This window comes from Genypterus blacodes, unplaced genomic scaffold (assembly GCF_046128005.1).
Source record: "Genypterus blacodes isolate CSIRO-AG114 ecotype Tasmania unplaced genomic scaffold, CSIRO-AGI_Gbla_v1 ptg000056l_1, whole genome shotgun sequence".
Lineage (NCBI taxonomy): Eukaryota > Metazoa > Chordata > Actinopteri > Ophidiiformes > Ophidiidae > Genypterus > Genypterus blacodes.
The window spans coordinates 162,223-184,531 of NW_027466868.1; the positions used below are offsets into that span (position 1 = coordinate 162,223).

Genomic DNA, 22,309 nt, shown 5'->3' on the forward strand with positions numbered 1-22,309 from the left:
GTAAATTAACTCATTCATTCAACAACAGTGTTTTTGCTAAGTTTATATAAGAGTGAAAATGCATCACAGAAGTTTTTGATTCATATTTATAGCAGCAATACCTCAGCATATAACACTAAACTAAACTAAACTAAAGTAAACTAAAAACTCAAATATATTGTTTTGTTAGTATAAAGAAAAATATATCTTACCTGGTCAAGGTGTGTGTTTCTTACGCTGCTGCTCTCTGTTCTCTGTCCTCCAGCCTCCAGTTCGTTCACTCTGCAGCCCTGTCACACCCCCCCCCCCCCTCTCCATCAGGTGTTGTTTAAAATGGCTGGGTGGAGTCATTGGTTACTGCGTATACTTTATTTAAGCAACACATAATTACTCTTTATAAAATCAAAGGAAATAAATGTTGAGGCTTGATTGAGGTGGGTTTGTTTGCATGTATAGTTCTTTTCAAACAAAGTACGAAGTGATTCACACAATTATGCAAATGTTCAGTATGCAGGCAATTAGATACATGTGTATCTTACATTGTATTTGTACTACTTTGTAATTCATTTACATTTACATGACTTAAGCTAAATATGTGGAGATCTTCTAAAACAGGAAATAATTGCAGCCTACACCAACTTGTAACAAATGAAAAATCGTAAAAGTTAAAAGCTTTCTTGTGTTTATCACCAAAACAAACCACTAGGGGGAGATATCATGCCAAAACAAACAGCCTTAGCAACCAAGCCAAGCCCTCAGAGATGACGTAGCTCCACATCGACAACGTAAAGCAAAAATGTCGTAAACAGGCCGACAACGATGTTGGAATGAGAATGTATCAATTTCCACTTGCATATAACAAGTTAAACATGGTGCTCCTTGTTGAAATACAGATTTATCAGACCAGCATTTATACAGATATCAAACTGCAGTTCATGCTTAACTATTGTCGTTTATTTGGCATTATTGCGAGGTGTCAGTTCCCGGACAGGGATTCGTGTATCCGGGTTTCTTACCAGAATAAACGTCCCTTGTTTACTCTATGCACAGTTGAACACACACCACGCCATAGCACATTTAAACTATTTAACAGAGGTTTTGCGTTTGTGCCCCTTTACGTATATATGTATATGTAACATCTACATTTAGCTACAACTACGAAAAAAACATGTAGCATAAAGGTTTTACTCTGAAACATAAGGAAGTTGCCGTATTTGTGTGGGGGGTGCGTCGTCGTTTGCGGCTACTTCATAAGTTGACAAGAACTGTGGAGACGGCGTCAGTGACAGTTGGTCTTTTCATGATACAGGTGAGAGCTTTCACTTTCCTCACGACTCAAACACGCTTTATTACAGATATTCGTGTATTAAAACTATAAAACACCAGTGTGTGTATCTGGACAAGCTTGCTTGTACGAGGCGTTTGTGTCACAGGAGGAGGAGGAGGCGAAAGGGGAGGCGAAAAAATAGAAATAGTCTTTTTTGACAGCTAGCCATTAAGCTAGCTACCTTGGCCAGGTATCTTAAAAACAATGACGATTATAGACTTTAAACAGCTTTTACAGTATGTAGACGGTTTGCTGTTGTATTTGTAGAACCCACAAGATAAACAGACATTAGTAATGGTGTGTGTCAAACCACTATCAGCCCCAGTCTGCGCCTGGAGCAAGCGGCGCAGCTCCCAATGCACAGGGAATGACGATACTAGAAACAGTGGTTGCTGTTGGCAGTGCGAAGCTTAGAAGTTTGATTTAACGATTTAAAAACAAAAACATCCATCTCAATGATTTGTCTTTGCCTGTCTTGGTTTCCCTAAAGGCTCAAACACTGCTGGGAATCTCCTCGACCCCCAGGTGAAGAAGTAGAAACACAGGCCCAGCTGGGATTACACACACTCTACTCTGCCATGGAATGATATGTGGAAAAAGTTTGTTCGCTCAGCCATCGCCACAGCGCTGTTGTCATCATCATCATCATCATCATCATCCCATTTCTGCATCTCTGAAGGAGTGATGGTGGCAAGAGTTGGACAGTCATTATGTCCACTGTCGAGCCCCTGCCACAGAGATTCAGCTCATGACTGAAGACCATGAAGCAGCCAGGGAAGTGACCTGGGTGGAGACTACCGGGCCACCACACACTGGCACCATGGCGTCCAACGAGAGACTGTACGAGGTCTGGATGCTCTACTGCAACAAGGTACAGCAAGGTGTACTCAGCACCCGTTATCCTGAACATACACTTCCTGAACAAGTTAGGGAAATGTCATATCCTCTCTAGAAGCTGCCAGGTCATTGTCTCTTGGTTTTCATATTCTGGAATTTGCTTTGTAGTTTAAATAATGAGTTATGTTTATGATTTTTAAAGGTTGGTGCTTCAAGATACCACTCACCAATGTTTTCTGCCAATATCACCTAAATAAAACGGAATATTTCCCTGTAATTTTACCCTTATCTTACCCATTGACTGTGCCTCGGACGCAGCTTACTTAAATATCACTGCACACTCAAATTCTCCAGTGGAACCAAGCTTAATGAATTGGCTTCAGGCTGGGCTGCAGCGCCTGAAGGGTTTATAGGCAGGAGAAACAGTGGGAGACATCGGGCTTAGAAATTAATAATTAATTCACAATACAGTAAACACGATTCAGCTTCATTGAAGGTGCTGTTCAACTTGTGTTTATTATTATGAACTACGCTGTGGTGAGTAACAAGCCGCCACCATTTAGCTGGACACCATTACTGTAAAATACAAAAGTCCACATTTATAAGATATGCTGTACATAGAGTCCAAGGCAGGATGATCATTTTGGAAAATCAGTATACAAAAGCGGCCTTGCCTAGTTTTGTATCCTGCAGGTTGTTGCTTTTGTCTTTACACTGGAGCTGAATGAATGATGAACACGAGTAGCTGCAGCGCCCTTTGAGTCAGCTGTTGGCTGGATTTAATTCACTCGACGAGGTAGCATGCACGCATACTGGCGCCCAATCAAAAACGCCTGTCCTAGCGCCTCACGTGAGCCCTGCTGCAGTCGCACACTACTTCCCGGTAATCCCTTCGCACAAGTACACACAGTACACAACCCCATCTGAAGTATATACTTCATGAAAGCTGTTTGCCATAAGGGGGTTATATGACATTGAATGATCCTCCCTCCGAGACTTGAAGCGTACGGACACACACATACATATAAGCTCAAATCTGACATGAATAGAATTTGTAATCATAATGGAAGGGGAGTGGGTGTGTGGGGTGTGTGGGGTACACAGCAGAAGCACATAAACACACTGCTGCTACCTCCCACTTGCTCCACTCACTTGTGAAAATGCCAGCAATTGCTGCGAGCATACACACCGACTTTGCTCCAGCAGTGGGGTGTGTGTTATTTGCATTGACTGAACATTATACCCTGAGGAGGGGTCATTATTTTCATCCTGTCTGTGACCCGGGCTTCGCTTGGGCCAATATTTCACTCTGCATGAGGCACAGGAGACGTAGAGGAAATGTACGCCATATTCAAATACATATGTGCAGAGGCCCGTTTCTCCCACTGAGCAGCCAAAATGTCAGGTTTGGCTGGTGGGGGTCTTTTATAAAGTGCGAGTGTGAGAGAGGGTTGCCGGGATATGTTGCCATCAAGGAGAACTTGCAGTCACATGTGCTGAATCAGATGAGGAATGGTGTTGTGTGAGGTCTCTTTTCTCAGCTCTCAGACCCCCTGTGTGGCAGTGAAGGGTTAAATGCTTCACCATCACATCCCACCACCCTCCGCCTTGTCTCTGTAAAAGGAAAAAAGAAATGTTTTGGTTGTTTGCTACCCAGTCTGGTTGTTTTGGTTTGATAACATGGAAGCTGAACATGGTCTGGCTCTTTACATGTCTGGTCTGACAAACATGATGCTGGTTGTTTGATTGCGTGCTTATTATGAGACAACATTACTCCACACTGTTGCCTTAACATATTGTAGCTTGATTGCTGCATCGACTTTAATTACATTTATGTCATCTAGATTGATTTATTCAGGAGGAATCGATACATCTATCAATGTCAACCATGAACCTAATTTATTACAGCAGAAAGTAGGAAACCATTCTCTAGAAAGCCCTCACATTAAAGGTAATTAGGGTTATATTCCAGTATTACTACTCGCTAACTAATGAAGGTTCAGTCATACACACAACACTCACTACACTATCAGAGATCTTGGGTGGAGCTTGCATGGTTTTGTTCTTGTGTTCATCCTATTTCCCCCCTCCAGTCCTCTGTCCTTTAATGATTGACCAAAGCATGGGGCACATCACTCCCTTATAAGGTGTCGCAGTCGGTCAGATGTGTGTTGTTTTCAGTAGAAACAGTTAGAGTAGACACACACACACACACAGTCCGAGACCGTGTTTGAAGAACCGGCCCTTCCTGCTCCGTGAGCTCGGTCTCGCGCTCGTTCCTCCATTGATTTGTTATCTGCATATTTCATTAGTCTTTACCCAGGTCCCGCTGCTGACACAGGCAGGGGAGGGGCTGCGACGCCATTCGACCTTCGTGCTACATTCCAGGTTTCCTCTTACACAGACTAACGTGTCGCGCTTGCACGGGATTTTGACACATTGTTTTTTTGTAAGAAAAACCCCCTCTGCGTTTCAGGTCGGCAGTTAATTTGTAGCTGTGCGGTTGGCTTACAGATGAGGGGGTCAGATATGGTTTAGTGAGAAGTTTTGGACTCAAATTAAGCGTTGAGTGTGTGGGAGTTGTGATGGGTCCAGTGGCGCCTTCATATTATGTGCACTGTGCGGGGAAATCCAATTCACCTCAGGCTCACGATCAGCATAGACTCAACATCAAAGGATCCAGGGTTTGGGAGATCACAGGGAGTTGTAATTGTGTAATGTAAATGATCTAAAATGTAAGTTATTAATGTAAATGAAATGTAAAGTAAATCTAACGAGAGGCCACTTGCAGTTGCTGACCCCAGCTTGCCTCTCTCCGAGTTGTGGGAGGGGTGAGAGGTCACAGACAACGGCTAAAGCAGTTATGTAAGCAACAATCCTCCTTAGCTGCATGTCATTGGTTCATGCCCCCGCGCTGTCGCAGAGCAGAGGAGCCAGGCTCGCTCGCTCGCTCGCTCGCTCGCTCGCTCGCTTGGTGGCCGCCGGAGCGCAACATCAATTTAACCGGGCTTCTCACTGGAGGTTTTACCAGACTGATGCCATTTATTCTCCTCACCCCCTTGACTGCTGTAGAAGCCTTTTTCATTCTTAACCACAGTGAACAAACCTCAAAAGCCAGAGAGATTATTTGAGTCATCAGCTGGTTTGAAACTGAGTTTGTTGTCTTAATTGTGTGGTAGACACCGGCGTCCCCTCCTTTTTAATTGTACATAAACCCTGAGGTTCTGTTTGGGTTTTGCATGGCGTCACTCTGTTTCATGCTTCCCCGCCCTACCCTTCGCCGGTTTGTTGCTGTTTGACTCGATCTCACAAAAATGACAGTAATTTGCATAAACCTCTGCATTTGTTGAAATCGGGATCGAAAGGGGTTTAGAATTAGATTAGAGGCCGAGAGATTAAAATGGAGGAGGAAAGAGAGAAATGAACGTGAAGAGCTGAGCTGGGAATGATGAAGGATGAGAAAGTGTTGCGGTTTGACATATTTACTCAAGTAGATTACTATGGTCTCTTTACAGCTTTGCTGCATGTTTGCTTGTCGCAGGCTAATCTCTGCAGTTTCAGACACACGTGCGCACATACAAGCTCACACACGTGGCCTTTGATTTATGTGCTGGCGTGCAAAGTTTGCTCCCTCAGGCTGTCACTTTCGCTCTCCATCTTTTTTTTTTTACCCTCTTGGTTCTCATTTTCCCCTGCGCTATGAATATCCCTGGAATAACACTGATGTCACTGACATTGTGCATGAGACGGGCCTCATGATTTAAACCCCGCCCACCACCATCTATAAATACCCCCTCTGGTTGTGACATCATAGCCAGAGGACTTGTCACAGAGGCAGATGGGAGTGATGGAGACTAGAGACGCTCGCTGCAGAAACGGAACGACCACATCTGTCTTCTAAACCTTCCAGGGAGGAGACCTTTAAACATTGTGGTTTCTTGTGACTCCATGCCACTTCCAACTTTCCCAACCAGGTCACCCACAGCCACCCAAACTAAATGAGCAGCCACCCGCCAGCTGTCCGACCACGCCTGTCTGGAGGGGTGGAGCGCTCGATGGCAGGCGGACTGCACAACGCGAAGCACAACTGCAGAACAATAACGCCTGATATTCAGATTATTCACTAATACACCTGTGTTGGGGACAAGGATGAAGCAATGTTTGGTGTTTCATGTCAGACTGCATCTCTTCTATATATTGATCATCAATCAGTGCTTCCACTCAGGGTAACCAAACACTCCCACCCATTTCAGCGGCTGAATGAGTCAATGGGGATCTCAATTTAAAGAATGAACTGCATTGATTTGTGTTGCTGGCAACCTTGTGAGTTTCACAGAGGAAGGGTTAAACGGATTCTTAGGAATGTGATCCAGCCTGGCAAAGGGCCTAATTTCATAACGCTCCTGCAGGAAATGCATCTGACTCTCTCATGGAGATTTGGACACAAGATGATTGTTGGAGTCTTGACTATGGGACAAGGTGGCTGTTGTTGAGTTAGGATTCCTCTCAGAAAGTGTAGATCATAACTGTGTGTGTGTGTGTGTGTGTGTGTGTGTGTGTGTGTGTGTGTGTGTGTGTGTGTGTGTGTGTGTGTGTGTGTGTGTGTGTGTGTGTGTGTGTGTGTGTGTGTGTGTGTGTGTGTGTGTGTGTGTGTGTGTGTGTGTGTGTGTGTGTGTGTGTGTGTGTGTGTGTGTGTGTGTGTGTGTGTGTGTGTATGTGTGTCAGGCCAGTGAATGCAGTGCAGGATAAACAGAGCCATGTCAAAGAGGGCGTGTCCCTCCCTGCCACAGTCCAAACCCTCAATGGGCATCTGTGCTCCCAGGCTGCCGGCTAAAAGAAGGCATTCTTTCTAGTGCAGACAGACATATGTACCACACACACACACACACACACACACACACACACACACACACACACACACACACTCTGAATGCCGTCACTCCAACAACTTCAGTCACTTGAGTGTGAGGCTGCTGGCCTAAATCATCATGATCATCATCATCATCTCATCATCAGGCAGCAACATTTACATGCATGTTTAGATGACAGAAGATGTCATGTAGAAGAAGAGCTGACACTGTCGGCCCAAAACAACATGATCCTCTGATTAAAGTATCAGAGGAAAAGTAAGATGCCATGTTCTCGCATCAGGACAGATCATTCACACGTGGCTGCTGCTGCTGCTGCTGCTGACTCCGTTCTGATGTCTCTCTCTCTTACTCTCTCTCTCTCACACACACACACACACACACACACACACACACACACACACACACACACACACACACACAGGCCAGAGTCACAGGATTGTTCTGATGGCTTCACTAGGAATTTTCAGCGAGCTGGCTTCCTGCTTGGTTCTGGCTGATTCCCACTCTGACACGCAGACAGAAGCAGTCGGCCTCTCAGTCACTCTCCCACCAGTCGGCCACATGGCGCTGCTGTCTGTTGGTTTGTCCGTCCGTCTGTCTGTTTATCGACAGGATTGAAAAGTTCTGAACAGATTTATGGAAGAGTTTTGGTAGCTTTCAGTTTGATGGTGGCCCTTTATGAAGTCCTAATAAAACTGCCTCCTTTGAAATGTGACCATTGTCGACTGTGCAGTTGACTGTATCACACACGTTGGTGCTACAACCATTTACCTCATATACAATATTTGGCTGGTATCAGCTGTTGTCACCAAATGTTGGTCACGCTGAGTTATGAGTTGCAGACTGGTGTTATGATAATCTGCCCTGATCACCTTCTCAGCCCTCAGTGACCTACATTGCTCACTCCCACCCTCCAGATGGCTTAAATTCCTTACCATAGAATCCTTTGGGGGGATTGTGAGTAGACTTCTTTATGATCCCACCAATCAGAAAGCCCCACCGTCTCGTAGTTTTGATGTGTGTTGCTCTGTTTTGTGTTCATTCCTGTGGGTTGTTGGGGATTTACTCGGGAGGGGACCTGCTTCATCTCAGCAGGCCGTCCCAAGGCTCATGTTGCCATCCCATTCATCTCTCTGCATTGTTCCAGGAATTTCGGAAATGTCGATCAGCCGGCCGGTGTGAGCTTCCCCCTCAGAATGTTGACGGGCGCGTTTTCCTCTCCAACAGGTGTATGTTTTAGCTTCCACGCTCGGAACAGATGAGCCGCACCCTACCTGAGCTGTTCCCGAAATAATGACCAGAACACGCAATTGTCTTTAAAGTCCCTGAGACGGCGAAAACGAGCAGTTTGAGAGAAAAGCTTGGCCTCTCTTTGTGGCCTAACTCGCCATTGTTGTCTGGGTTTGAAGTCGCAGATTTCAAGATTGAACATTTCAGCATTCCATGGGCGCACACACACACAAACGGGCTTCACATCGCAGGCGAACCCAGTCAGCTGCCAGCCATTTTTCTGTTCTGTTCTGTTGTAACCATGACATCTTTTGCCAGTAAAGGCTAATAATCGTATTGTGTGCTTATTCTCTCTCTCTCTCTGTCTGTCTGTCTGTCTGTCTGTCTGTCTGTCTGTCTGTCTGTCTGTCTGTCTGTCTGTCTGTCTCCCATCCTCACTGACTTTCAATACATTTTTTTCAGAGGGATCCAGACTATTTGAAGCTGTGGTTGGAGACTTTCATCAGCGCCTATGATCGATGTCTGGATGTGGACTTTGAGAAGCCACCTTCAAGGTAATGCAAAAGTGTCACCACAGTTGAACACACTCTCTCTCTCCTTGGGGTTTTTGGTTGAAAAAGATAGATGTTCTGCAGGTGGCACTGGTTTCCGTGCAGTTCTTCTCTTTCTGCTACAAGAACATTTCCCAGGAGAAATCACATGACGTCGACAGCTGCAAACAGCAAGTGCGGAGGCAGTTAACAGACCGTTTATGTACGATACTATTGGTGCCCTTTACACAAATGAAACACATCTGTTACCGAGTGCTTCTCTATCGCATCACACAACAACAAACAAAAAGTAACTTCCCTAGTGCGTCGCTGCTGCTGTGGCCACACACTGTGGAGCCGTCTACGTCGCACGTCCACACTGGATGCTTTTGTACACATCAGTCACATTGGAATGGAAGTGATGCTCTCGCTTAACAAATGTGACAAAGATTTAGCATTGGGTACGTGTGGTTGGGTATGGCGGGAACAAATCCTATTAGTTTCCTCCCTCTTTGACATATTGCTGCCCTTCCTTTCCTAGTGTCTCGCTTAGTCTTCTTCGTCACCTTCCATACCCTTGCCGTCATTACTGCCCTTCGTCTGCAGCTGCCACATCTGCCCCAGCTTCCCCAGCAGCCCTTACTGCACAGATTTGGTCACGTTCTCATATGCAGTGCACTCACACATGGTGTCCTCGCGATGACTACCAAGCTCAGGCATGTGTGCGACGGAGCGAATGCAGAATCCAATCCACAGATGACATGGTGGTTGATGTAACCAATGTCCATCTGCACACATGCGTACACTGTTTGATTGTGTGGCGGTGCGAGGGTTTGTGGGTTTTGTGAAAGTCTGCGTTTGCCTGTGCGGTACACACGTAGTTACATCCACATCATGATGACAAAGTAAATGTACTGTAAGGACTTCTGCATTCTTGACCTTTGCTTTCCTGCTGACAAAACCACCAACTGTGAAATTGACGTTGTTGAAGGATCAACATAGTGTGCGGGATCGCTGTCCGTATTTAGGATCGCAGACTTTTGCCCGTGGGGCTGGATACATGTATGAAACTCCTCACAGGACATACCTGAATTAGAAATCTTGTAGTGTATCTTGATTGACTGTACATAAGTGCTGTTTCACGTAAATCTCTGCTTCTTTTTGTGGTTTTGTTTCCATGTGCCCAGGCCGGAGGAGGTTCCCCCGGCGCTCACGCTCCTCCCAGACAACATCCTGCAGGTTTTGCGCCACCAGCTGCTGCAGTGCGTCCAGAAAGCATCAGATGGCCTGGAGCCTGAGCAGCAAAACCTGGCACTGCTGCTGCTCAAGTTCCTCATCATCATCTGCAGGTCAGCGTGGCAGACAAGCGTGCGGGGGGCGCGAGGAAGAACATGTTTACTATGTTGTGCTGTATTGTAGTGTCCTGTAGTTGAAATCTTCATCTCAATCCTGATTGTACACAAACGCAAGTGGTATATAAGCTAACTGTCCTGTGTGTGTGTGTGTGTGTGTGTGTGTGTGTGTGTGTGTGTGTGTGTGTGTGTGTGTGTGTGTGTGTGTGTGTGTGTGTGTGTGTGTGTGTGTGTGTGTGTGTGTGTGTGTGTGTGTGTGTGTGTGTGTGTGTGTTTGTGTACTTTTCTGTGTGCGTACATGCATGAATGTTTCCCAAAAGGAACCTGTCCAACGCGGAGGAGATCGGCACCTGCTCCTACATCAATCACATCATCACCATGACCACACTTTACATTCAGCAGGTGTGGCTTCTTCCATTTTCCCTCACCACATTTATATCCTGTTGTGTGTTGTCAAATGATGGCGATACTGTCATGTATTATAGCCCACCAGAGCCTGTGTTATTGACCGAGCACGTGTGTGTGTGTTGTTGCAGCTAAAGAGCAAGACCAAGGAGAAGGAGATGGCGGACCAGAGCCAGGCGGAGGAGTTTGTCCGTCACGCGCTGGCCTTCTGTGAGAGCCTCTACGACCCGTACCGCAACTGGAGGCATCGGGCCTGCGGGTAACAACACTCACCTTAGTGGCTCAGGGTTGCTTTTACAATAAAGGCGACGAGGCAGCGGCAAAACATTCCACAAAGGATAGAAGGAATAAAATAGGGATCATGCAGAGTTACAGTGTGCTCACCTCCTCAAGTTACTCTGTTTACAGGCATCGCACCTCTTTACAGCTTCTATAAACATCTCAAATATATATAAATGTAAAAATGTGGAAAGATCGTGGGATGACACTTGCATACTGTCTTCTCTTATTTGGCTTTTGTAAAGGTTTAAATGGAGTGAACACACATTTTATATCCATTCAAGAGATCATAACCATGACCTTTGTACACAACACTGTCAGCACAAATATGATCACACTCTTCACCCATTAGACTTTTAGCCGGGTAATGGTTTGTCACGAGTTAAGTTGTTGTAATTTGATATTTGTTTGGGTTTCGTTCCAGAATCCAGGTCAGCAGAAAATAGAGGATTTGACACGGGGTGCATTTGTGTTTTCATGTTTTTGTCCTGCTTCTTATTTCTCTTCCCAGGGAGCATCTGGGCACGGCAGAGCGGAGCAGACAGAAGTACAAGGCGGCGACGCTCACAGTGGAGTTTGTTCCCTTCTTTTACCGTGAGTCTCTTTCTCTTCTAAGCTCTCTTCATGTCTCCACCCCCTTTGTCTTTTGTTTGTCATTTCCACTTCTCTTTTCACAGGCAACACACAGATGCAATACTGAACACCTGCGTAATTCTGTCTCCATTTCCGTGCGTAAAACACAATCTGGCAGTGTCCTCATTTGACACTCGTCTTGAAATCAACAGTTATTATGTGAAAACAGCAGTTCACAGTTGAAATTGTCACAGCATTCAGCAAAAACTTGTGTATTACTCAGCGTTAATACACACGTGCACACAATCTTCTGTATGAGAGCTACATGCGGCTCATTTGCAAACCTCTGATCTGGCAGTATAATGGTGCTTACTGTACACGGTCCACACTTTGCATCACCTGCCTGCTCTTTAAACACCCTGTTGGTGTGGATGAGGAAGTTATGATGTGTCAGAAAAAAAACAACTTGAACAAAAGCCTCTGCTGTGCCCTCAGAAATCCCTCTTTTCTCTTGAGTCCTCTCTTTGTGTCCTTGCTCGGTTGGCCGGGCGTCGAGATGAGTTGATAGTGAATGGTGTCTGTCCAACCACTTCAGTGTCGCCGGTGGCCATTTTGAACAAATAGGCCCTTCTCTTCCGTGCATCTGTGGCTGCTGTGGTTTGGCACTAAAGATAACACTCGAGCACATCCTGACAGACTGTGTGTGTGTGTGTGTGTGTGTGTGTGTGTGTGTGTGTGTGTGTGTGTGTGTGTGTGTGTGTGTGTGTGTGTGTGTGTGTGTGTGTGTGTGTGTGTGTGTGTGTGTGTGTGTGTGTGTGTGTGTGTGTGTGTGTGTGTGTGTGTGTGTGTGTGTGTGTGTGTGTGTGTGTGTGTGTGTGTCGGTGCATTTGTGTATTTCTTTTTTTATTACAGACTTGATAGCAGCTCTGTGTTATTTTATATTTGCGTACCTTAAAAATATGGGACAGAAACAATAATGTACAGTGCACTTCTTTTGTTTTCATCCACTTTTCAAGTTAATCTGTGGATTATTCTACTATTTAAATATTACCAGACCACAGTGGTGATCAAATGGTTACGAATTTGCTTGTGGAATGAATAGGATAAGGGAACAGACATCATGGAGCCAAGCCACCACATTGCATCTGCCCACTCAGATGTGTTGACAGATGAGTTAATGGATGACTGGGACCACCGTGACCCAGAGGTTACTGGCAGGACCCCTGCATACCTGTGTGTGTGTGTGTGTGTGTGTGTGTGTGTGTGTGTGTGTGTGTGTGTGTGTGTGTGTGTGTGTGTGTGTGTGTGTGTGTGTGTGTGTGTGTGTGTGTGTGTGTGTGTGTGTGTGTGTGTGTGTGTGTGTGTGTGTGTGTGTGTGTGTGTGTGTGTGTGTGTGTGTGTGTGTGTGTGTTTACAGGGGTGCATTTTATGCCAATATCATATTCAGTCACAAAGACATCACGCCTCCTGATGTGACTAATGCCTGTGTGTGCGTGTGTGTGTGTGTGTGTGTGTGTGTGTATCTCTAGAATGTTTCCAGGAGAGTGAGCACCTGAAGGACAGTCTGAAATGCTGCCTGCTGCACCTGTTTGGAGCCATAGTGGCTGGTGGTCAGGTAAGCCTCTGGGGGACATGGAGTTAATTCCATAACAGCCAATGTGTGCTTGTCTCCTCTCAGCTGCTTCCTGTCTGCACACAACAATAAGAGCATTGTTGTGTTTGAACATATTCAGAAGAATCACATTTCTTTTGATTCCCACAGGGCCGTTTGTTTTCTGAATATTGCCGAGTTTGCTTTGACAAACCCTTCCTTCCTATCTCCCTGTCAGAGGAACGCACTTTTCGCCATCTCTCCTGCCACCATGGAGGTGTTAATGCGAGTGATGGCTGACTGCTCCATGGGCAGCTGCTGCTCAGACGAAGGCGAGGACTGGGACAGCGAGGCCCCTGACCGAAAGGCTTTGCTGACCCTGGGCTGCCTGCGGGAGGTGGTGCAGAGCCTCTTGGCCGCTAGTTCTGACCAGCGGCAAGTAGAAATCGCGTCGGTGCTGGAAAACTACTTCAAGCTGCTCAACTCGGACCCTGCGGCTGCCATTGCTGCCCGGCAGCAGCAGCAACAAGCAAAGGGCAGAGTGCCGACGCTGGGCCGACACTGGGAGAGCAGATTTGTAGCGCTGCAAGTACACATGCTAGGTAGGGTGGTTATTCTGTATAAATAAATAAATAATTTACTATATAAATGCATAATAAAGATACATTTACAACTACACGCTGAGCTGACTTCATCTTTGCTGTTTTTCTGTCTCAGACACCATCAGGGACATGTTCCTGTGTTCAGACAGGCCTGTTCTACAAGCCATCTTCCTCAACAGTAACTGCTTTGAGCATCTGACACGGCTGCTGCAGAACAGCAAGGTAACGGCACAGATGTGTATCCCGTGATGCGTGGAGACACAGATCAGATACACTGTGTGAGCGGGAGGGATCCTTGTTTGTCATTTAGTTAAATATTTGTGTGTGCTCAGAACTTGGCAAAGTAGAGCATTAAGAGCTGAAGTTCTTAGTTTGATGCTGGTCTTCATCTTTGTAAGCTTATGGCATATCTTATCATAGTACATTTGCCCTTAAGCCCTTGACTTTGAAAGTGATTAACTACTCATCTTCAGTGCTTGCTAAAGTTACAGTATGAGGAAAAAGCATTTTGCCCACATTTGCATGTTAACCTTCCCACAGCAAGGCTGGATCACCAATACACCACCACACAGACCACTGCCAAGGACCATGACTTTTTAACCTCTCACCCTCTCCACAAAGGTCATCTTCCCCTCCCTTGCAACCCCCCCAATTCCCTCTTGCTCTCTCTCTCTCTCTCTCTCTCTCTCTCTCTCTCTCTCTCTCTCTCTCTCTCTGTCTCTCTCTGTCTCTCTCTCTCTCTCTCGCTTCCATCAACCTCCCACATGCTATGTTGACACGTTGCCTGTTGTGTGTGTCAGCTGGTTAACGCTAGGTGCACGGCAGCAGACAAGGACCAGAAAGATATAACCAACAACAGGTTACAGACAGGAGAGGGGGACACGCAGGTACCGCCAAAGAAAGCCTCACCCTACCCCCCTCATTATCCACCCACCAGCCCTTTGCCCCCCACCCCTGCTGCTGCTGCCACCCATTCACACCAATGTCACCTCACCAGAGCCCCATGGCCGCTCCACAGCAAGACGCCTTTATTTGCCACAAACGCTTACCTATAATTGGTCACTCACAGATAAGTGAAGAGTTCATTTGCAAAAACCACCACCAGATAGATTATATCATTTTATTTATTTAGATGTTGTTTTTACTTGAATCCATCAGTTTGATTGATGTTGCTGGGAATACACAGCAAAATTCCCCCCCATCTATTTTAACCATCCTGTAAAAACATTTTTTTTTTGCAAATGAAGTGCAACATATGATCTGCAAAGACTATTTGATTCTGCACAGCTGAATTACTTGCCTTTTGTGTTCTGAGGTCTAAGACTCAAAGCTGTCACACAGCTCTCTGGCACGATATTGGATATTGAAACTACGCCATTCAGCTCTCTGTGAACTGAATGGCGTAGTTTCAATGTCCAGGGTCCATTGACCTGATCTCTTCATGTGTACTGAACAGCCAGTTTTTATTCTCCTCTTTGTGAACAGTCACCTGTATAAAGTATAATCCCCGCTATTGATCAGGATAATGTGAACACAGGTGCACCACTGTACCTTTGTTATACACAGATGTAACCCGATGCTGGAGCAAATTCTATTCCAGATTGTCTTTACCTGTAAAACTCTACAGATGAAGCGGTGCTGAACTGTGTAGCATACAGGAGCTGTAATCAAATAACACACAAGCACTGAAACAAAAACTAGCAATTCAGCATTGTTGTCTTGGTGTGGAGTGACCTCTTTGTCTCCTTCATGTCTTCACCTACCCTGTTTCCTTTATGATGTGATCTCTCTTCACGCCGCTGCGCCCCCTCCACATTCCCCCACCCCTCCCCTCCCCCCCGGTTTTCTGCGGTACACTCTGGGTTGAACTGGAATGCTGTCACATCTGCGTGGTGTGTGTGTTCTCACAGAACTGGCTTGTTTAAGGTGGTCTGGGCTCATTGATCATCATAAGTGTTTAGTTTTTGCCACAGTCCCTCTCCAGCCAGTCCAAGACTCTCTGTCGGATCAGCTAATCTACAGCTTACTGTTTAGTCTAATGAAACATCAAGTTCAGTGATCCAGAACATGTAGAATATGAGGAGGACAGAGCTGGATAGAGATGTTTGTGGTGTTTATTTGTTACAGTTCTACTCATGTTTTATGGGCTGCATGTGTGTGTGTCTATGAGTATAATGAGTGAGACTGTATTTGCCTGTGTGAGCAGAGGTGGGTGTTTTGTTCACAAAGACTACACACATCTCTACTTTAACATCTGCAGATGTTACAGTGGATTTTATTTGAGCAAATGTTGATTCCAGCTGTTACCTCTTGCACAGGGCTCTAACCATCACAGATGATTTTACTCACACAGTCACAAATCAATCACAAGCCAACATATCCAATGAAGAAATGAAGTGTGTTTTATTGTGATGCATGTTGTATTTGGTGCCTTTTTTGTCAGTTGATCATTAAAAGCCTTGTTCATGAATGCAGCTTTAAATTGTTTGCATGTCCTTTGCCCGTGTAAATATGCTATTACATTGATCTGGAGTAATTTCACTCAAGCTCTTACTGCATTCTCCCACACTTCCTACCACTGTAAGAACAAACGATTGGCTGTAGCGTAGTCAGTGACATATGCCATGTTCCTTCAGGTATTTCAAGGGCGACTTGACTCCCTTGCTGTGGCAACCATCAAAGCCCTGACAACTGTGATGCACAAATCACCAGCTGCAAAGGTAAAGAGCACACGCAGGCATCTATTTAAGTACTTATACTGATAAAGATGTAGCAGGATCACTTAACACCCACAAGAAAACACTTATACCTTAATGTCACACCCCTGCAGGAGGTGTTTAAGGAGCGGATTGGATACAATCACCTGTACGAGGTGCTCGTCTCACTCGGCCAGCCATCCAGACACCTTCTCAAAGAGCTGATGAACATGGTGAGACAAACATTATCATCATTATTTGTTGTCATTTTGTTTGGCTGCATCTCTAATAATTGTTTATCTCATTGTCTGGATCTGTGCACGTGTGTGTCTATGTTTGTAGGCAGTGGAGGGTGAACACACCTCTGTGGGGCTTCTGGGCATCAGTAATGTTGAGCCTTTGCTGCTGCTGGTCCAGTGGCTCCCAGAGCTGGACTCGTCTGAGCTGCAGCTATTCACAGCCGACTGGCTTCGGCGTCTCAGCTGCCTCAATCGACAAACCCGCGCCACCTGTGTCAATGCTGCCATGGTCATGCGAGGGCTGGCTGCTCTTGAGCGACACCAGCGGCTACACCGAGCTTGTGCTGAGAGCCTACTGGGATTGGTGGGCTCGCTGGGATCCCAGTCTCTGAGCGCCAGGGAACTTCTTGCTTTTCTACGTCTTCTTCGACCCCCAGAGTCCAGCCAAGCTCACCCCTACGTGGGTCCTGCCCTCCGGGCCCTTCTGGCCATGGTGCGCAAGCAGGGCCTAGAAAGTGCCATGCAGTACTTTGACCTGTCACCCAGCATGGCTGGTATTGCGGTTCCCACAGTGCAGCGCTGGGCAGGGTCTGCATTCAGCTTTCTGGCTTGGTTGTCGTTGGACCAGGATCAGCTTGGCCCGCCCAGCAAAGACAAGCGGAAGCAGCTGTACAGGTGGGAAGACATTAGTTACTGGGGGATGATGGTATTGCTTGTTGCTTGTTGCTAAGTGTTTGCAGCCTTTTCGAGATTTCCATAGGATGTCATGTGGAGCTGGTCAAGTTCGATATATGAAATTGTTCTCCTTTATATCTTCTCATGCAGCTTCTTTACACCAGGAGGGACAGGGTTTGAAGCCTTCATCAGCTCAGCAGGTGTACTGGTGGTGGCTGTATGCACTAAGAAGGAGTATGTGACAGTCATGCTGCCCGAGTACTGCTTCTGTGACTCTCTCTGGGTGAGTAGTCAGTAGTTTGATTGTTTATTGACTGTGCCATCATAGAACTATAAGAAAGTCTGTATCACTGTTAGGGATGTTTACAGGGACTGAATTCTATCTCTGTTTCTCTCTATAGCACAGCATTGGTGTTGTGCATGTACCAGGGAAGAGGCCGTTTGGTCACAGTCTTGTCTACATTTATGTGGATGGACAGCAAAAACTTTCTGCCCCCCTTAAGTATCCCACCATGACAGAGGTAAGATAAAACTATGCAAATGTGCAGAGTAACGTTCTTGTTTTTTATGTTGCTAATCTGTTCCTCTTTCTTGTCCACAGCCATTCACCTCTTGTTGCATCGGCTCAGCAGGTCACCGCACCACCACTCCTCCACCCTCCCAAATCCCAGACCCCCCTTTCTCCTCAGCCACCACCCCCACGGCTCGCTCCTCCTTTGGTGGCATCCTGTCCCCACAGACTTGGGGTGGACTGTTGGGGGGCAAACCCGAGTCGGTGACGAAGGTGATCTCAGCAGGGACTCAGGACAGCGAGTGGGGGAGCCCCACCTCCCTGCAGGGCCAACTTGGGAGTGTGATGGTCTTCCATGAGCCACTTCAGCCAAACCACATAAAAGCCATCTGCAGTGCTGGTAAGCGGGGGGAAGCATCAAGAATATAAATTGTGCTCTAAGAAGGTAGAGATTATTATGGTGGTTAGATTCCAACATACGGTGCAGTAAAGGTGAGTGGAAGTGAAAATGAAGTCTTCATTTCTTCCCAGGTCCAAACTGTATCTCTCCATTCAAAGCCCAGGAAGCAGAGATTGGGGACTTGTCGTCTAAGCTGCTGCTGCACTACTCACCAAAGGTATGAGGCCACACCTGTGTCGACTATCCCGCCACCAAATCATTCAAACCGGCCCCAAAGGAAAATACTGTGCCAACTAACTGTTATTCTGGTTGTCAACAGGCGTGCAGGAACCCAATCTGTCTGGATCTGTCTCCCAACATGCTGCACGGACGCTTGACTGGGAACAAAGTTGTCAACTGGGACATTAAGGTGGGAGGGGGTTTTTTAATAAATGCTGTTACATGATTGCTCTATGCCAGGGGTGTCAAAGTAAAATACACAGAGGGCCATAAAACTACATTTGCTACAAGTCGAGGGCCGGACTGGTTCAATGTTTATTAAAACATTGGCTCAGTGGGTAGTGCTTCCGCTTGGGAACCGGAGGGTCGCCGGTTCGAGCCCCTGCCGAGGAGCCCCTGAGCAAGGCACCGAACCCTCAATTGCTCCCCCCTCTGCGAAGGGTGGTAATGTAATGTAAGTCGCTTTGGATAAAAGCGTCTGCCAAATGATCGTAATGTAATGTAAAACATATTGAAATGATTGCACATAGCCTATTGAACCAAGACCTCACACAGTGTATATTATTGAATCATTTAATGAATCAAGCAAACATTTTTCAACAGGCAAACAGCAACCAAGTAAATTTCCTTCAAAAACAAAATATGTTCCTTAAGAAGATAACAAGATAAATGCAGAAATGAAATTGCATGCATTATGAACCCAAAATGCATTATTGTACTGCTCTATGATCCTCACCAATCACTGCTTTCAAATAGTAAAATGAGAAAATAGTAACAAATGTAAACATTTAACTGAATTCAAAACTGAAAATACGTTAACGCTCTGTGATGCTCACTTGTCTGAGGCTGAGCCTGAAACTTGGTGGTGTTTCATCTTTTGTACAATTTCATCAATGTTTGGGGTCAGGCTCTGAGCTGAGGAAATCCTCAGGATTGAATGAAGGTGTTCATCAGTTAGCCGGCTCCTATGTGATGTTTTGTTGAGCTTCATCAAAGAGAACAGTTGTTCACACAGGTATGTGCTGCCAAACATAGAGAGCGTCTGAGCCGCTTGGATGCGCAGCTGGGGCATTGTGTCGGGGATGAAACATGCAAACTCAGCAGCGCCCACTCTCTCATATTTTTCCTTCAGTGCGTCATCACACTGGAGCTCAATCAACTCCATTTGTAGGTTTGGTGGTGCGCTTTCCATGTCAACTGCAAAAGGATTGCTGAGCAGTTCAAACCTGCTTTTTTGGGCTTCAAAGTCAGCAAATCGGCGTCGGAAGTCGGCGGCAAGTACGCTGAGTTTATCAGCAAACTGTGCACTCGGGAAAACAGCGGTTGAGAGCTTCTCTTTCATGGTCTGGCAGCTCGGAAAGTGGCTCAAGTTTTCTTCCCGCATCTGCGTCTCCCACAGACTCAGCTTGAGTTTAAACGCCCTCACTGTACTGAACATGTCAGAGATGATGCGCCCCCGTCCCTGCAGCTGCAGGTTCATTACATTAAGATGGCTCGTGATGTCGCACAGAAACGCCACTTCACACTGGAACTTCTCATCTCGGAGCGCTGTAGTGTCTTTCCCTTTGCTTTCCATGAACTGACAGATCTCCTCACGCAGCTCGAAACACCTTTTCAGCACCTTTCCCTGGCTTAGCCATCGCACCTCCGTGTGATAAGGCAAGTCACCATACTCTGTATTTAACTCGCCCAGAAATGCCTTGAACTGGCGGTGATTTAAACCTCTGGCTCTAATGAAGTTAACTGCTCGTGTTATGGTGCTCATTACATCTTCCATTTTCAATGCTTTGCCACACAACGACTCCTGGTGTATTATGCAGTGATAAGCTGTCAGCTCACTGGTGACGTTTTCCTCCCGCATCCTCTCACGGATCCTTGCCACCAATCCACTCTTGTGCCCGCACATCGCGGGTGCTCCGTCTGTAGTCAGTCCCACAAGTTTATCCCAACGCAGCCCCATTTCATTTACACATCTGGATACCTCTTCATACAGATCTTGTCCTGTAGTTGTGCCATGCATTGGACGTAATCCCAAAAACTCTTACATTACATTACGATCATTTGGCGGACGCTTTTATCCAAAGCGACTTACATTACATTATATTACCACCCTTCGCAGAGGGGGTTCGGTGCCTTGCTCAGGGGCACCTCGGCAGGGACTCGAACCGGCAACCCTCCGGTTCTTAAGCGGAAGCTCTACCCACTCGACTACTGCCTCCCTAACTCTTCAGTTATGCACAGGCTGGAGTCCACGCCGCGGATGAAAATCGACAGCTGTGCAATGTCAGATGTGTCTGTGCTCTCATCCACAGCAAGGGAATATGCGATGAAATCTTTTCCCTTTCCCACAAGCTGTTGTTTTAGATTGGCGGATAGCTGGTCTACACGTTCAGCAATGGTGTTTCTGCTCAGACTCACGTTTGAAAATAGTTGCCTTTTGTCCGGGCACACGGCGTCACAAACTTTAAGCATACAGTTTTTAATAAACTCTCCCTCGGTAAATGGCCGGGCTGATTTTGCGACGTCTTCTGCCACAATAAAACTGGCTTTGACCGCAGCTTCGCTTTGTGATTTGGCTGTTGTGAACAAAGCCTGCCGGGACTTGAGACCTCTTTTTAATTCTTCTACCTTCTGTAGTTTTTGTTCTGTGTCCATATTCTTGTATTTGTCTTTGTCTCTGTGTTTCTGAGACGTTTCATAGTGCCGTCTTAGATTATATTCTTTCATTACAGCGACACTTTCTCCACACAGAAGACACACGGGTTTACCTTTTACCTCCGTGAACATGTATTCTGCCTCCCACCTTTCTTGAAACCCCCTGTTCTCAGCGTCCACCTTTCGTTTAGCCATTTTTGTGGAGAGGGGTACCTGCAACTGTTTTGATTGCTGAATGCTACAGTGTGTTCGCGGGCTTTCGCTCGCGGTGCATTGTGGGAAATGTAGTGTTACGCTGGTGCGTGCAAAACACCAGCGGGCAGCCGCGGGCCGGTTCTAATAGTAATTAAATATCATCCCGGGGGCCATAGATAATTCATTTGCGGGCCGGATCTGGCCCGCGGGCCTTGAGTTTGACATATGTGCTCTATGCCATTACTGCTCTCGTGATTTGACTGTGACTCTTTAAAGCTTTGAACATGTATAATATTTTAACATTTGTTATGGTAGGATATGATCAACTGTGTGGGCGGCATGCCAGTGCTCCTCCCTATCCTGGAGCAGTTGGCCCTAGCGACCACTGAGCAACACGCCAATGATCCTACACCAGGGTCAGACGTAATCACGCCTGATGTGGCCACGCTAGCTGAGGGAGATTGGGTCATTCTCCCATCCAACAGGGCTTCAGGTCTGTGCTTGAATTGTAGCAACGGATCTCTGCCACATAAGCTGCACGTGAACACAAATGCACTGGTGTTTTCTATCTTTTTTTCAGAGGCACGCTTGGAGAAGAATCTGGTGGCTACTTTCCTGTTGGTGCTGAAGCATTTCCTGCAGAGACACCTCATTAATCAGGAGAGTCTGCTGCACTCGCATGGCGTCGCCACACTGGGAGCTCTGCTACAGAAGGTAAAGACCAGTTTGTCAAAGGTTTAATATTAGCTGGTTGTTGGGGACGTACCATTTATGCAAAATTACTAAATGTAATGAGCCTGTACTGTGGGCCCTTTTTAACTTTCCTCCCTTCTGCAAACTATTGAACAGATGTAGTGTGTTTGTTCTTGAATGGCACATTATGAAAATGATGGATGTTGCTGCACCTGTCCCAGTAAAATGATTTCACTTCTGTCAGCTTTTGTTTCTGTGTGTAGCATTGGTTTGTCTCCGGTCTGTGATTGTCTTTTCTTCTGTGTCCGTTTGTTTCCCTCAGCCGCTCGTTCTTTATTCCTCAGCCCTGGTTCTCCGCCTCTCTTTTAGTTTTGTGTTTGTCTGAGTGTCAAGTATCTCCGTGATCCGATGTCCATTTTTGGTGTGGTGGAAATACTGCTAAATCCTCCA

General features: G+C 46.3%; 1 protein-coding gene across 2 annotated transcripts in view; it reads left to right on the top strand.

Annotated features, from left to right (window-relative positions):
* Window positions 1-1,201: 1,201 nt before the first annotated feature.
* The window catches only part of nbeal1 (neurobeachin-like 1), a 34,659-nt gene continuing 13,551 nt past the window's right edge, over window positions 1,202-22,309 (top strand). Inside the window, exons 1-21 of one of the 2 annotated variants that reach the window (XM_076152372.1) lie at window positions 1,202-1,288; window positions 1,797-2,177; window positions 8,707-8,798; window positions 9,962-10,123; window positions 10,447-10,528; window positions 10,663-10,790; window positions 11,322-11,404; window positions 12,913-12,998; window positions 13,213-13,576; window positions 13,692-13,798; window positions 14,377-14,463; window positions 16,213-16,296; window positions 16,407-16,505; window positions 16,615-17,186; window positions 17,337-17,469; window positions 17,588-17,707; window positions 17,788-18,097; window positions 18,229-18,314; window positions 18,417-18,506; window positions 21,482-21,659; window positions 21,747-21,880. In XM_076152372.1, the coding sequence (XP_076008487.1) occupies window positions 2,055-2,177; window positions 8,707-8,798; window positions 9,962-10,123; window positions 10,447-10,528; window positions 10,663-10,790; window positions 11,322-11,404; window positions 12,913-12,998; window positions 13,213-13,576; window positions 13,692-13,798; window positions 14,377-14,463; window positions 16,213-16,296; window positions 16,407-16,505; window positions 16,615-17,186; window positions 17,337-17,469; window positions 17,588-17,707; window positions 17,788-18,097; window positions 18,229-18,314; window positions 18,417-18,506; window positions 21,482-21,659; window positions 21,747-21,880 (3,120 nt within the window). In that variant the 5' untranslated portion in view covers window positions 1,202-1,288; window positions 1,797-2,054. The remainder of the gene's footprint in view (window positions 1,289-1,796; window positions 2,178-8,706; window positions 8,799-9,961; window positions 10,124-10,446; window positions 10,529-10,662; window positions 10,791-11,321; window positions 11,405-12,912; window positions 12,999-13,212; window positions 13,577-13,691; window positions 13,799-14,376; window positions 14,464-16,212; window positions 16,297-16,406; window positions 16,506-16,614; window positions 17,187-17,336; window positions 17,470-17,587; window positions 17,708-17,787; window positions 18,098-18,228; window positions 18,315-18,416; window positions 18,507-21,481; window positions 21,660-21,746; window positions 21,881-22,309) is intronic. The other variant, XM_076152373.1, reaches the window with a different exon arrangement.